General features: G+C 43.4%; 1 protein-coding gene across 1 annotated transcript in view; it reads left to right on the plus strand.

Moving 5' to 3' along the window:
- Positions 1–4923: 4923 nt before the first annotated feature.
- FRMD4A (FERM domain containing 4A) overlaps positions 4924–16551 on the plus strand; it is a 200396-nt gene continuing 188768 nt past the window's right edge. The window contains exon 1 of the mRNA XM_065743729.1: positions 4924–5009. Within this exon, the coding sequence (XP_065599801.1) occupies positions 4944–5009 (66 nt within the window). The 5' untranslated portion in view covers positions 4924–4943. The remainder of the gene's footprint in view (positions 5010–16551) is intronic.

Genomic DNA, 16551 nt, shown 5'->3' on the forward strand with positions numbered 1-16551 from the left:
GAGTCGTTAGGGTCAGAAAAGACCACTAAGATCATCTAGTCCAACCATCAAATCATAGACCATAAGATCATAAGATCATCTAGTTCAATCATCTAGTCCAACCATCAAATCAAAGACCATAAGATCATCTAGTTCAACCATCATATTCAGAGCTAGATTCCTTCTTCGCATGAATTTGTTGCATTTCACCCTGGACATGGCTTTGAGGTTGGACCAGAAGCTTTGAGGTTGGACCAGAACCCTTTGATGTAGCATTAGGTTAATATGTTCATCGAAAAAATTATCACCCAGGCCTTCAGCTGATACTGAAAACTACTGAAGGATGAGATTGACTTACAGCTCCCTGAACCATGATGAAGGCAGATGGTAGCACTCTTGGCCCACTAGAAGGTCCTATGATTCACCATCAGCCAGAGACGCAGAGAATTACTGCAGTCCTCTTGGAGGAGTCAGGTGATGAGTTCCTATGCCCTGGGTTTTGTGTTGGAGGAAAGCTGAACCTGGAAGGAGGGTCTCAGAAGTTTGATGTTTCCATGTCTTCCAAGTTGACCAAGAGGACAAGACCCCTGTCTTAATCCTCCCTAAAAAGAATAGATTCATGCTTTGTTGGAGCAGAGCTATTATTTTCTCTGAAGAGAACACAGAAAAAAAAAATCTGTAAAAGACCAAAAGGACATTTTCAAAATCTCACCTTATTTAAAATAGAGTTCAAAAAGTTCCTTAGTTTTCAGGTAGAAACATGGTTTATCTGAGTGCAGCTGACTTTCCATTGCATACTTCTACCATGGGCTGGGAAAGACTATGCCCCGAAGGGGTTTTCACTCACATTTATCATACACATTCATAGCCCACATTTACTGGGGTCTTGTACCCTTGCTAAATCAATGGAAGTGATCCTGGTTCCCTTCTCTGGTTGGTTACATGACCGAAGTGCACTTCTTGCCACATGTAAAAATAATCTGCCTGTTCTCAGACTTTTCAGTTCCATTCTTTGGAAGCTGGGCCAGTCCAAGCACAACATACTGGGACTAATTAGGCTCAGATCTGTTCTTAACCCTTTCTTGTCTGTTTCTGGCTTTGCCCACTGAACTTCCCCCTTTCGGGTTAGCATCCCTGTTTGTAAGCCATATTTTGAGCTATCAATAGCAGAGTGGCTTCTTCCTACCATCATCAACCACACCGTCCCTGATATTTTCATAAGAAAAAAATTCTTGGACACAGTGTGTCCCTGCCAAATGTTTCATCCTTGAAAAAATTTTGAAAGTTTTTTGAAAAATCTCATTTTAGCAAAAATATTCCAGAAGTCTTCACTTTTCTGCTTTTTTTCTGATATCTTATTCCCAAAAGGCAGAAGAAAATTAGGAAGGAAGTAAGGGGAATGATGTGGGTGTAGAAGAACATCCTGTTCTGCAGAAATACATTGGTGTGTTGTCAGATGGATACTCTGCTTTAAATAGAAGAGGTCTCATTCTTGCAAAGGCCAACATAATAAATTCTCAGCCATTAGCAAAGATAGAAATAATGGTTTAATGAAAACATTGTTTGCGTTTACTGTATTAAAGAGTTGACCAAGTTAGAACATCTCACTATTATGTGCAATCTCAGTTTTATGTACCTATAATACACATGCACAGAAGGTTTATGAATAATCCCTGGGGAACTCAGTTAAATTCTTTTTTTTTTTTTTTTTTTTTTTTTTTTTGTATTTCAGTGGCTATTTCCATAAAAGAGGTTATTTGGGGTAAGCTAGGTTAAACTGAGAGTTGGAAGAGAGTCAACAGAATAAGATGTCCTTATTCTTTGTTGTGTGTGAAATTTCTGTTTAGAACCAGATTTATGCTTCTTATTCTTACTACCCACTACAACAAGGAGTCATACTCTTTTTTTTCCTCATCTTCTCCACATTTTCTGCAATTTAGAATGTTGCCATATTGTGTTTTATTCTGAATCTGAAGCTTTTAGTCACAATGTACCCTGCAGTCTAGGACTTTGGGAAATTCCACAGAAAGCAAATTTTTCAACCTACAGTATTTTCTCCACATTTCTGATCATCACTAAAGATGCTTAATACTCATCAGCAAAATTGCTATGCTGAATATTAAGAGTGCAAGAGCTTAAGAGCTTGTATATTTCAGAGATAATCATCTGTCTGATATTTACTTATGTGATAATGGAAATCACAGGCCACATAAATCTTAGTCTGGATGACAATCTGCAAACTCCTTCTACCTCCCTGTCAGCACCACTGGAGCACGTGCTGCCTTTAGTGCCACGTGCTTCTGGATTGGCAATCAAGGAAGCCATTCTTTGTCTTCCAAAGTCATTTTCTTGTGCCTGACACTGTGTTCACCATTGGTTTTGAAATATTAAAATTAATCTTTCTGGAGAGAAAAATGAGCCTGTGTTGGTATCAAAGAATCTGTCTCGTGCACACAGTGTTCTGACCCTGGATGACATCTCCTGTTTATTTCTGTGACCAATGCAACACAGATACAGGGGTAGTCAAGGGATCCCACAGAAAAAGATATTTAATCTCATACTTCAGTGTTTAACACAGAGCCATTGTGCAATCAATGATGGGTGTGTGAAGGGGAGAAGTGATCACTCATTTCTCAGTTCCAGTAAAGTTCTTGTGATCAGACTGGTTGGACAGTAGTGTCAGTTATAGGCAGATAAATACATAATTCAGTCTTAGTGGACCTCTGTTAACTCATATTCACACAGCTTGAGCACTGCTTGTTGTGGAGCAGAGATGGGGGAACTGTTAAATTACAGCCAAGAGTTCTTGTACGCAGCAGGCTCTTGTGTAAGCTGTAGAAGCTTCCTGGGAATTCTGAATTTCCACAGGTCAGAGGAGGTAAAAGTTTACCAGCAGTCAGGTCTTCTTCTGCAAATATTTTCCAGAGTGCAGAGCACTGTGAAATTCTGTCTTTGGGAAAATCCACATGGCCCCTTGCATGCTAGTTTACCCATCATTGTACTACAGCCCTGGAGTTAGTCTAGTCTTTGCTAGTATTAGACTGGGTGATCTTACTGGTCTTTCCAACTTTAATGACTCTCTGATTACAGTTCCGCAAGTTTTAGCCACCTCTAATGTCACTCTCCCAACATATTTCACACTCATTAAAACATCCCTCTGCTCTGACTGGTGAATACAGACACTTTGTCAAATTTTTAATGAAAGGGTGGCACATGCATGATGACCTGTCTTGCTCTGCAGCAGGCACGTGTCCTGTGATGGGTTTATTTCTGGAGCGACCAACCTATTATCTGATGCAGGGTCTTGTGCGGATGAGAGCTGGTCCATCTGGAAAATGAATTACGTGCTCTTCTTTGCTATTGGAACCATCCATCATATCATGTCCCAAATGGTCTGTCATGTTGTTGTCTAGTAAAACTCTGCCATCAAAGGCAGCTACTGTTTGGATGCTGATGCTAGATGTTTGAAAATGTGGTTTCAGCTATAACTCTAGGGACATTTAGTTCGAATTTATGACTTGAGGTCCCTCTAAGCTCTGTCAACTCCATCCATCTAACGCCATTATAAATAATACTGATCTTCAGTTTCTGAAACCTATAGGGCAGCCTTCTGTGGGTTGTTCGGATTTTTTTCCTGATGTCTAGATAAATATCACATGCACAATTTCACTCTGAGATTTCATACTGCGAGCTCTTATTAAACAAATATAAAAGACTTTGGCAGAGTAATGAGGACACCACGGTGAAACCATAGTTTGGTGAAACTGGCCCTGTCTAGGATCCTCAGAAATTTCAGCACTGTTTCTTATCATACCAAGTCTTCCAGTCCTTTTTTTTTTTTTTTTTCAGTTTCTGTTCTGTTTGGTTACAGTCCATTATTAATGAAAATCCTTGAAGTATTCCTGCTTGATTTAGCTTCAATGGGATCCAGATCCATCCATACCTTACTGCTACACAAAGTACAATGCGAGCTGCAGCCAAGAAATGCTCAGCAACCAGCAATGTCACCATTCCTCCATTGAATTAAGTAGGAGCAGATGTGTGCAGAGAGACCAAGTACTTAGGATCAGGCTTTACACTTCCCACAAATATATAAAAAGAAGGATCTTGCCCTGAGAAGAGCTTGGCAACTTATATGGGGATGCTGCAGAGCTGAGGGGCTGAGCAGTGTGAGGACATATCACAGGGGTGCCAGGAGTTCACAGGGTCCAACCCTGTAGGATTATGTGAGGTTATTCCCCTCTGTACACAACCCCAGCGGTCACCCCAGCACTTACTGTAGCTGATGCCTTGGGGAGTGGGTAAGGGAATCTATTAATACCCTTAAGAAAAAATTAGCGTCCAAACAACTTTTGTTGCCTTGTTTTTTACACGTCTGTGCTCTCCCCTGTCACTTGCTACAGAGCAGAGCCTGATATGCTCTGACAAAGAGCTATTGATGGTGTGCTTGTGTGAATTGGCCCAGTGCTGGTCACAGCCAACTTCTGCAGGACCTGCTGCCCCTGCTCTACAATACGCTCCAGTGTGCTGAGCCATTTGTAAAAGGTCAGAAATGAACAGAGAAATGGACTGGAGTCAAAAACAAGTAGTCCTATAAATATCAGTCATCGTCAAAAGCGGTTTATTCCATTCCTCCCCTCTCTCTCCCTCTGTGTGTCTCTCCCTCCCTCTGTTGTGGTTTCCCAGATATAACTCCATGATTCTGACTGTGAAGCTCTGAAAGGGAAGCAGCACACACACATTGCAGCTTCTGCTTCCATTTTGCACACATGGAATAATCCTCAGTCCAGCAAGCAGGACTGACAGCCGGCACTGAGTGCAGACATCATCTGCGTTCAGATGCTGTGTTTTGATTGCTTGGGTTTTCTTTATCTGTGTGAAACTCATTTGCTGCAGCTTAAGAATTAGCTTTGGCTGCAGACAGCTTGGATTGAGACTCCTGAGGGCTCTTCTCTGACTTCACAATGACTTTAGCAGCTAAATTAGAGGATATCGAAGTGACGCTGGAGCACCTACTAATGGATGTGTTCGTAAGTAAGCTGTGATTTCCTATTTAAAGCAGGATGCTAGCAATCCAGAAGGCAGTATACACAGTTAGTGGTGTATGCTAGGGTTGCATTGGTTTAATTCCTTCCTATCTCCTGATTAACAGTGTATCCAGCACTATCAGCCTTGTGGTACAGCAAAGCCTCTGCTGTAAGTGGCAACATGTAAGCTGGAACAGCGTGACTTCAGAACAGGATATACTTTGAACTGGTTTTGTGTATCATCTGCAGTGTTGATGAAGCACATGCAGCGGGGGAGAGTTTGGGTCAGAACAGTTTGAGGAGTAAAAGGTGACAGAGCTGTTAAGCTATGTAACTGCTTAGCATCAAGTGCCTTTTGCTTGTGGATTTTGATAGTTGTGAGGTTATGGTCTCTTAGTAGTTTGAGTTTTGGGTTAGCTAGAGATGAAGGAAAAAGCATAAGTGTTTTCAAAACATAAGGGTTGTTCCTCCTGGCTGTGTCACACACTTTAAAGTACTTTAAAAAATCTAGAATTGCTTCTTTGAAATCATTACAGTTCCTTAAAAATTTTAAAACATTTCAGAACAGACTCCTGATGTTTCAAACACAACTTGGTGTACTTTGCCATAGCTGGAGACAGCTATGTTTTGGAAGTTTGGGGGGTTTTGTGGGAGAAGGACGATGATGACAGGATTGTCAGGCAATTTACTTCTTTCAGGAAAGGTCACGCCAAAGTAATCTATGCATTTTGTGAATTCAAGTTGCTAAAAAATAAGATGGCAAGTGACATTCTGAATTTTCAGAAGAGCTCATTTAGTCATCCTTTAAATGAAATGCTTCGGATTTCAAGGTCTACTGATAAGGAATCTCAGGCATCCACCACGAAAGCAAAGAGCAGGAGAGCTTGCTGGCTTTACATCCTGTGGTGCTGTTAGTAAGGTGCCCATCTGTGCTGGAGGAGAAAGGGATCCAAGCTGCTCTGTGCTGCCATGTACACACAGCCCTTTGGGGGGTGCCCTATCCCCTTTCCTACAGGTTGCTGAGATGAGGGTAGAGGAAATACCTGGGGGTTGTCCTGTCAAAGCCTTTTTGTTGGGGTTGAAATACTAAAATGCTCTCAGGGCAGTAAGATGTGAATAAATCTAAAACCTATTACTTTTGTGGGTTCAACTGCTTTCCTCTGCTATGGATATCAAGCATTTTAGAGAAAAACCTGATCTAAACCCCTGTTCACAGAAAAACTGGGCTGTAAAACCCAGTGGCAAGCAAAGGCACAATGTCTGCACCTCATGACAGCAGCACACTGCAAACGTTACTCTGTGAGGGAAGGAGACAGGGCTTTCTTTGGGCTATGCTTGCAGAAAAAGCTTGGCACCATTAGGCTTTTTGTGCTATTTGTAGTTTGGCATCACTTTGTCAAGCTGAGTGCTTGAAGCTGAGGAGACGGAGAGCCCCCTCCTCCTTGAGGTAGGTGCCACTGAACAGTGGGTGATTAAAGGGGTTTTATCACTCTGAGCAGTACCTGAGAGACTGCCAGGATTTAGGAACCCAGGGATGTCTGAGTTGTCTGAGGCCAGTGTGAGCCAAAGCTGCATTCCTACAGGCATATGGTTGTGTTTGAAGGGCAGGAAAGGCCTCCTGCTCTGCTGGGAGCCACCAAGGAAATCAAAGGGAATCATTCTTTCTCTAGCTTTTTATGTCCCATTATTGCACAAAATTTTGGAACTGTATCTAGCCTTTGTCCATTCTTATGTCCATGTCTCACTTCCATCCAAGTGTCTTTCTTTTGGTGGAGATTTTTAGTTTTGTTTCATTTTTTCTTTCAGTGAAGGTACAATGGACAAAATAAAATATGGGCTAAATCATAAAATCAGAGAATTGTTTGAAGGGAGCTTTTAAAGATCATCTAGTTCAAGTCCCCTGCAATGAACAAGGATGCCTACAGTTGGATTAGGTGCTCAGAGCCCTGTGCAGTGTGGTCTTGAATGTCTCCAGGGACGGGACATTCACCATCTCTCTGGGAAACCTGTTCCAGTACTTCAGTACTCTTACGGTAGAAAACACTTTCCTTATATCCAATCTCAATCTCTCATCTTTTAGTTTTAAATTATTCCCTTTCCTCGTACCCTTATGATGAGTCTGTCCCCTTCTTTGCTGTAGCCCCCCCTTAGATACTGAAAGGCCAAAATTCTTCACAGCTGCAAGTGGCCTTGGTCCATGAAATGAATGTCTGTTTTCTCAGGTTGTTTTGAGCTAATCTCTCAAATGTGTGATTCCAGAAACCCAATGACACTTCCCCAGCTGGGACATTGCAGTCACAGCTAAAACTGTTATGAAGGGACATGTGTGTGCCATGTGCTGTGCAGTGCCATGCCGTATCAGACCGCCAGCTGGCTCTGGAAGAGCTGTGTGTCTGTACAGCATTGTGAAGGGACACAGAGCAGCAGTGTGGGCTCTGTGCTTCCTCTCCCCTCTTCTTCCTCTGTAGAGACTGATGCCTTAACATTCAGTGTTGATAGCCCTTCTGGACCTCACGGCTCACTATCAGGGCTGTGAATCTAATCCAGACTACATGCAAATCGAGGAAATAACTATTCCCTGATAAGCAATCAAGTTTTCTACTGGCTGGATTCTTCTAAAATCTAGCTACTACCTAAGAACTAAAACAGAAAGAATTCTGGATAACTGAGACCAAATATCCCAAACGGAGAATCATTCTGTCAGGCATGATTTTCAGGCTTTACTCATACACTGCCTTGCCTTGTGGCTATGCTTGATCTTAAACCACCTGCCCATTGAATGGTGATAAAAATAATATATACAGCTCAGTATGAAGCAAGGGAAAATATAAAGCTGTTATAAAGCACTGTAGTCGCTACGTTTGTCGGAGGTTGTTAACCTATTGCCAAGCAGTTTGCCATTACCAGCAAGACTGATATTTGTTTTAGGAGCATGGGGCCAGACCAACAGGGTTGAACAGGCTACAGGCAGGTAGGCTGCCAGGTGACGGGACCCTCCTGGAAATGATCTCAACAGTTGCTCCAGCCCATGCATCCTCATCCATGTCAGGTTTATTGCTGAATGAGCAATCTATCATTGTAATGTTCCTCTTCCAAGTTTCTGATGCCTTCCATTGCTCCAAACCAAACAATTACTTATAAAAGTGGGAATCTGTGGTCTGCAGAGCCTTGTCATGTCTTTTTTTCCTATGAAGATACCTAGTTTTAATGAATGTTGGACTGCAGAACCAGTGATCTACTCCCAGACCAGTGGACCCTGACAGAGCCTGCTTTAACATCTTGTACCAAGCCAGCAAGCCCACTGTATCAGAACAAAGAGAGAAAGGCTACAGTAGATAACAAATGAGAGGCAAGCATTTGTTTCTAGAGAAAAAGCCCTTGCTCGTCTCAGGCTATCCCACCTTGATGCCATTTGTTTTCAGTAGGAATATCAACTGAAGAAATGTTTGGCCAGTTTTTCTCTGGACAAGGATTTTAGTTAACTGATCCTGCAAGAGCTCATCTGGAGTGAATTTAACTGTGTGTGTGTGTGTGTGTGAAGATTTGCATCCCCATGGCATGAGCTGCCACTTTCCTCCAGGACATCCTGTACTTGCCACGTTGTCAGCTTGCTATCAGAAAAGCTGCTGTTGTTACACATAATGCTTCCTTTCCCCCATTATCAAAAAGTGTTGGAAAGCTTTTCTGATCCCTATGAGACAAGATAAAAGGGAAGCCTCTGACATGACATTTCTTAATTAGCTGTCATCACCAGTGGGCTGCTACCAAGCTGCTGGGTGAGCTGGGACTTGGCTGCCTCTGCAAACACAGAGAGGGAGAAGGAGCCAAAGCAGGGAAGCCATGTGGCAACAGACCCAGCAGAACCTTCGGGTATGCAATGTATAGAGACACCTACAGCTAGATCAGCTTCTCAATGCCTTCTTCACATCTGTCTTTAATAGACAGAGCAGTTGTCCACAGGGTACTTGCCCTGACCTGGAAGTCTGGGACGGGGCGCATAATGCACCCCCTGTGATCCAAGCAGAGACGGTCAGAGATCTTCTCCTCCATCTGAACTGCCACAAGTCCATGGGGCCAGATAGGATTCACCCAAGGGTGCTGAGGGAGCTGGCAGAGGTGATTGCTGAGCCACTTTCTGCCATCTATCAGAATTCCTGGTTATCTGGAGAGGTCCCACAAGATTGGAGGCTTGCCGATGTGACTCCCATCTACAAGAAAGGCCGTAAGGAAGACCTGGGGAACTACAGGCCTGTCAGCCTCGGTATCAGGGAAAGTTATGGAGCAGATGATCTTGAGGGAAATCACACGACACGTGCATGGCAATAAAGGGATCAGACCCAGCCAGCACGGGTTCACCAGGGGCAGGTCGTGCTTGTCCAACCTCATCTCCTTCTATGACTGGGTGACCAGACAGGTAGATGTGGGAAAGGCTGTTGATGTAGTCTACCTGGACTTCAGCAAGGCCTTCGACACGGTCTCCCACAGTATTCTCCTGAGCAAACTGGCAGCCCGTGGTGTGGACAGGTTCACTCTTCTCTGGGTGGAGAACTGGCTGGAGGGCCGTGCCCAGAGGGCAGTGGTTAATGGAGTTAAGTCCAGCTGGCGTCCTGTTATGAGTGGTGTCCCCCAAGGGTCAGTTTTGGGGCCCATCTTGTTTAATATCTTTATTGATGACCTAGACAAGGGAATTGAGTGTACCCTCAGTAAGTTTGCGGATGACACCAAGTTGGGAGGATGTGTCAAACTGCCTGAGGGTAGGGAGGCCCTTCAGAGAGATTTCGATAGGCTGAACAGCTGGGCTGAGCTCAATGGGATGAGGTTCAATAAGACCAAGTGCCGGGTCCTGCACTTTGGCCACAATAACTCCATGCAATGCTATAGGCTTGGGGCAGAATGGCTTGAAGAATGTAGAGAGGAAAAGGACCTGGGGGTGTTGGTTGATGCTCGGCTTAACATGAGCCGGCAGTGTGCCCAGGTGGCCAAGAAGGCCAACGGCATCCTGACCTGTATTAGAAATAGTGTAGCCAGCAGGAGCAGGGAGGTGATCATCCCCCTGTACTCAGCTCTGGTACGGCCGCACCTCGAGTACTGTGTTCAGTTTTGGGCCCCTCACTACAAGAAGGACATTGAGGCCCTGGAGCGTGTTCAGAGAAGGGCAACAAAACTGGTGAGGGGTCTGGAGCACAAGTCTTATGAGGAGTGGCTGAGGGAGCTGGGATTGTTTAGTCTGGAGAAGAGGAGGCTCAGAGGAGACCTTATTGCACTCTACCACTTCCTGAAGGGGGGTTGTGGTGAGGAGGGGGTAGGCCTCTTCTCCCTGATAAATAACGACAGGACGAGAGGGAATGGCCACAAGTTGCGCCTGGGAAGATTTAGATTAGACCTGAGGAAACATTTTTTTTCTGAAAGAGTGGTCAGGCACTGGAATGGCCTGCCTAGGGAGGTGGTTGAGGCACCATCCCTAGCGCTGTTCAAGAAGCGTTTAGATGAGGTGCTAAGGGATTTGATTTAGTAGTTGGGTAGAGATAGTGATAGGAGGATGGTTGGACTAGATGATCTTGTAGGTCCTTTCCAACCTTATGAACCTATGAACCTATGAATCAGGGTGCTCAAAACCCATTCCAGCCTGACACTGAATGTCTCCAGGGATAGCACAGCCACCACATTTCTGGATGATCTGTTCCAGTACTTCACTACCCTTATTGTAAACATTTTTTTCTTATACTCAAATAAATCTCCTCTCTTTTAGTTTGAAGCCATTTCCCCTTGCCCTATCACAACAGACTCTGCTAGAGGGTTTGTCCCCCTCTTTCTTATAGCACCCCCTCAATGAATACAAATCTGTATAAATACATATCTGTATAAATGCATATATATAAATGATATATATACATACGTGTCCTTAAATGTGCAGGAGCCTATCTGATGCAAGTGACATTTATGAGGGCTTCCTTACATGTGACAGGGCCGTGGTTACTTTGCTTTAGGTGAACGTAGCAGTCAGGGTTGAAAGAAAACAACAGATTAGCCGTGCTCCAGTCTCCTTCATCATCCTGAGAAACAGCTGCTCTTCTCCCTTCCCACACTGCCAAGTCCTGCCAGAGTTAGCAGCCAAATAACAAGGACATGAAACGTAATCTCTGTTTGTAATATCATAACTTAGTTAGAGAAACTCAGAGGAAAGTGCCTGGGATGCTGCACATACTTTTGCTCATTCTTCTGTCAGCTAGTTAAGAGTCCAAACCAATCTATAGATGACTCTTTTAAGTGGCAGGCATCAAACTCTAACCTTGAAGACTTCAAAATGAGGGTCAGCTCCCTTGACCAGGCAGTGGCACAAGGGGGCAAGGCTCTACGAATACCTTGGCACTCCAAGGCAGACCAGGCCACCTTGTTCCCATAAGGATTTGAAGTGATGCCCATGTTTTGCAGCCCCTGAAGCTGAACTATCAATGGAGGAACATTTAAGTACCTGACATTCATTAATAATAAAGAAGTGACAACAAAAGCTCCCATAATAAGGTACAACTCTTTTTCTCATCATTTTGCAGACAGGAAAACTGAGACAAAAGGGATATGAAGAAAACTGAAAAGCACCATCCCACGTAAAAAAAAAAAAGAGTAGAGATCTGACTTTTGTCATTCCTGCATGGTGATTTATTCCATTCTGACTATAATACTTAAACACAGCAGCTGAATAATCCACACTCATCAATGTTTAGGATGCAGATCTCCAGTGCCAAGAGTGAAGCATACCTTTGCATCTACTCCTGAAACACTCTGGCATACATAAATTTTATTCTTGGTCCATTCTTTCAGCAGTCACACCATTAACCTAGTTATTTTCTCACACCATCAATATTGATAAACAATAGCCATTCTCATGGTCAATATGGGCAATCTATGGAAAAGAAGGTTAATTTGCAGGGTGTAAAAGATGGTTGGGTGTAATAAATGGTTGTGATGAATTTGTTTCAAACACTAAGTGCACTCCGCATGCTACATTTTTCATCCTTACTGTGATCAAACAAACATGCTTGAAGTTACTACTGAGTCCTAGTATCTGAGCTATATTCATTTTAATAACTAATGCAATAATAAGACATTATCAACATGTAAAGTGATCCATTAACCTCTACAGCAGCAGTGAATTGTGAGACTTTGCTAGGCTGCTAGAACTTGCTAATCAAAAAGCAAGAAGCAAGTTGTACTTCAAGAAGTCACAAATCATGAATACATGAATAACGAAAACCTGTGAGTGCTAAACTCACCTCCTGCAGTATGATAGGTATTTCTCTCTCAAAAAAAGGAGAATTCTCCAGTTTACCCTCAGCATGTGGTTTACAGGGGTTAGGAAGCCTGAATATTGCCAGTAGAGTGAGTAGAAGCAGAATTAGGTACCCTAACCTACACTCACAGTTGAGGATTGTCAGCAGTACTGTGACATGAAAGATATCCAATTAGGTGACTATTCATGAGATTTTGTTTAGAGAGACGCTTCTGAAAATGAGAACATAAAAATGATCATAACAGGTCTCTCCAGTGAATCACCAATCTAGTATTGTGTTGGGCAGCAGACAAAATCAGGTGCCTACAGAAGAATGGAATAACAGGGCAAATATGATCTTCGAGCTACCAGTTCTCTGCATTCAGGGGTTTCCTGACCCAGAAGTGGTGTCTTTGGATTCTTATTCTATTTTATGAATTTGTTGAGAAAATTTTTTAACCTAATGGAGGGACCTGAGTGCAATGAAGAGTTCTGGAGCAGAATAGCCACAGTGTTGTGCTGCAGTCCTGTGCACAGTGCACTCAATTACAGATAACTCCTAACCTCCCTCATGTGATTCAGGTCATACTGTTGACCCTCAGAAAGTCTTTCTGGAGCAGAAGAGCTTTGTGGTGAAGTCCAGGTAGAAAATAGAGAATGAAGATCTGGGGAAAGTGTGGGAATGCCAACAAGGATGATAGTAAAGGCACAGTAAATAAATACAGCACCACTTCTAAAAACTGGGAGAAGTGGACCAAAGGTGGACATTTACTAAGCATATTCTATAGCCAGTGAGGACACACGGACACTTAGATATCATCCACCACCTTCCATGCAGGCAGCTAGAGTAGGCTTGGTGCCTCAAACCTTGCAGGTACCCAATTCTTTTCACTGATGACAAAAGAAATGCAGATGACAAGCTCAAGTGAAGGCAGCCAAAGTTAGAGGAGGTAGATGCCACTCCAGATGTTCCATACAACTGAGGTTGAGTGTTGATACAGCTTGGTAGGCAGAGGAGAGCTGAAGCAAAAAAAATACAAGCTGATAAGAATTACAAAGAGAGACCCAAGGCAGAAGATCCAGAAAGCCAGACAAACTTTTCACATTTCTTCATTAGTGTGCATAACTCTACACAAAACAGAACACAATAAATTCTTTTTGTATTTTGCCAGTGTTAGCAGTTCCTCCAGTTTTCTGCAAACACAGTTTTGTCCTCACTTAGAGGAAAATCATCTAAATTCTGTACCTGTGAGATCTCAGTTACAAAGAAAATCTGCCTGAGAGGCTGCTTACCAGTTCTGACAAGGCTTAAAAAACTCCAAATGTCTCTCAGGAGTCTTCTATTTCCCTTCTTCCTTTAGGGATGTGATGGCCTCTCTGCTACCAGTGTGGCTTTCTGGACTTAGGGCACTGTAACTCTCCTTCCTTTACATCCACTTTCTTGCAATACATAAGCATTAATCAAAACAGTATAACAAAGATGGAGTTTGAAAAGAGAAAAAATTACACAGCTCAAAGAAGCATTTATCTTCACCGTGTTTGACATAGTCCAGATGTCTTGTATCCTGTTTAAAGCTTACATTAACTCAAAGCTGAGTACCTTCAATGCCATTCTGAGCAAACCCTAATTTCTTTAGGAACTGAAGCAAGCTGGCAGTCCTGAGTACTACACAAAAAATAACTCACTAAAATTTTAGAGCTTGGTACTGAGAATGCACTGAGTATACTCCAGTTCCTTTCTAGTTGCCAGGATTTGCAAGATCCCAGATATCTTACAGAAATGTTACAGTCACATCCCAATTGAGTGCATGACTGCTGTCCTACACATCTCATTCAGCCTTTGCTACACATGCAAGATGTGGGAATGTGGTGCTGCTGCCAAATAGCTCCTCTTTTGTTTATATAAGCTCTGGAAATCAGAGGCAGCCTCTCCAATCTATTGGTGATGTTTACAGGGGCGTGTCTCAAGGGCAGTGGGGTCAGGCAAGTTCCCTCCCTAATTAATTACTTTATCTCTGAGTTATGTGGGAAAAGAATCAGCTTACCGACACACCAAAACTCAGGGGAAATGTCCTTCCATCGAGCTGAGGCCTCATTTGCCCTCTGCTGCTGTTCTTTTGGTCAGAAATTGCCAGCAGCCCATCCTTCAGGATGCAGAGGATGGATCATTTTCCCCAGTAAGGAACATGAGGAGGAGAGCAGGAGGTGGGACAGAGGCAGCTTCTCAAGCAGTAAGGGGAGAGGTGGGAGCAGATTGTTTTGCCCCTTTCCTGAAGACAGTTTCTGGAGTGTCCACATCTAGGCTTTAACTTTCACTAGAAGCCATGCCCACCTCAGCCTCTTTCAAGCAGATTTGAACACAGTTCTCTGTTTGGAGATATGTTCTCCTTTCTGAAGTCTGTCAAAACAGACTCCAACCTGCCAGACAAAATTGTTTTCTCAAAGACACGTAATCAGTGAGTTCCCAAAAGTGATTCCTCCTGAGGCTCCACGGGCACACCACATCCATTCCCTCTGTACTCAGCACCAGGGAGGCCAGACCTCAGTACTGTGCTCAGTTTTGGGTGTCTCACTACAGGGAAGACGTGGAAGACCTGGAGCATGTTTGGAGAAGGGAAGCAAAGCTGTGAGAGGTCTGGAGCAGAATTCTTAGAGGGAGTGGATGAGGGAACTGGATGAAGAGGACACTCGGGACATACTGTATCACACTCTACAACCACCTGAAAAGAAGCTGGGGTAAAGCAGGGGCTGGCCTCTGCTCATGGGTAGCAGTGAGATAATTGCCTTAAGCAGAACCAGGGAAGGTTCTGGTTGGATATCACAAAAAGCCTCATACAAGTGGTGAGGCATTGGCACAGGCTGCCTAGGGAGGTGGTAGAGTCACTGTCCCTGGGGGTGTTCAAGAAACATTTAAATGTGACACTGAGGAACATAGTGGACAATACTGGTGGTAGGTGAACAGTTGGACTAGATGACCTTAGAGGTCTTTTCCAACCTTAATGATTCTATGACTATAGTAGATATCAGAGATGAACTTCTGAGTCATGAGTTCATGTACCCACAAGTGCCATGCTGCAGTGCTTCTTATCCAGGGTATGGGGAGGTGTGAGGGGCTTTGTGCCCACTGGCCTTGCTGCACACAGAGGAAACCCATGGCTTTCTGTGGCTGGGAACCACAAGCAGCCCCTCTCACCTTAGCAGGCTTCTGGGTTATTTCCAGCCCTGATGGAAAAAGCTGATACAGGAAGGGAACACACCTGCTGTGTTTTTCCACATTTCTTCCCAGACTAGAGTGGTATATAAATCATGATATCTTTCTCTGAAACAATGTGTAAGACTGTGTTTTTCTGTATTTTTGTTGTTTTAATTTAAGACAAGCTGGGTTTGCAATGACAACCAGTGCTTATCTTGCACTCTCAAAGTGGCCGTTTCCTTTAGAGTCTGATTCTGGGTGCAGTGAAACACCAGAGCATTGCCCTGTTGTCATTGTCTTTCAGTTCTCTGCCATGCCCCAACATTCTCAGGAGATTTTCTTGCAGTGAGAAGAAATTCCACCGAGATTAATAGGAGCTGTTGAAGAGCTCAAATACAAGTGGCTTCCTTATAGGGACCCCAGGGAAGAATTTGGCTTTGCTATGGATAGAAACCATGGACATCATCCAGGACAGAATATACTGTCAGAAGCTGCAGTTACCAATGTTCTCCTCTTATTCTGTTGGCATACTTATATCTTCATGGAGTAGAGCTCTAAAGGGGTTATTTTTGTACTGAATGACTTTTCTGATTTACAAAGAAGTATCTAGTTGATAGATCTGATAAGATAGAGCACTTCAGTCTGTGTCACTGCTGTCACTGATTTCCATTTGCCAGTCTTGCTGGGCAGACACTGAAACTTGACTCTTCCACTGCAAAAGAAAGACACACTTTGCATGAGTAAACAAGTTTTCTCTCCTTTTTATTGAAAGAGAGAGAAAAAGATCTAGTCTAAATAGCAATGTATTGGAATGTAGTTTCCTCTGATGCATTGTTACCACAAACCACTGCTCCTGGCAGCATGCAATTAGTACTGAAAAACATCCACTGCTTTAAAGAGTTTCATCTTTCAGCAGTTAGTAAATATAGCATGCCTCTGTTGAGGGTCTGTGGTGACAAGGCCAGGATGTTTCCTTGCAATAATTTGGCTTTGATTTCCTACTATGCTGTTCAGAGATTGTTTCTGAAGTCAAACACAGCTGAATGGAGCCTCAGTGATGAGTATGGTCATCTCAATCTGCCCCT

This window comes from Cyrtonyx montezumae, unplaced genomic scaffold, assembly GCF_038088225.1.
Source record: "Cyrtonyx montezumae isolate F1298 unplaced genomic scaffold, pur_monq_1.0 scaffold_3, whole genome shotgun sequence".
Taxonomy (NCBI): Eukaryota; Metazoa; Chordata; class Aves; order Galliformes; family Odontophoridae; genus Cyrtonyx; species Cyrtonyx montezumae.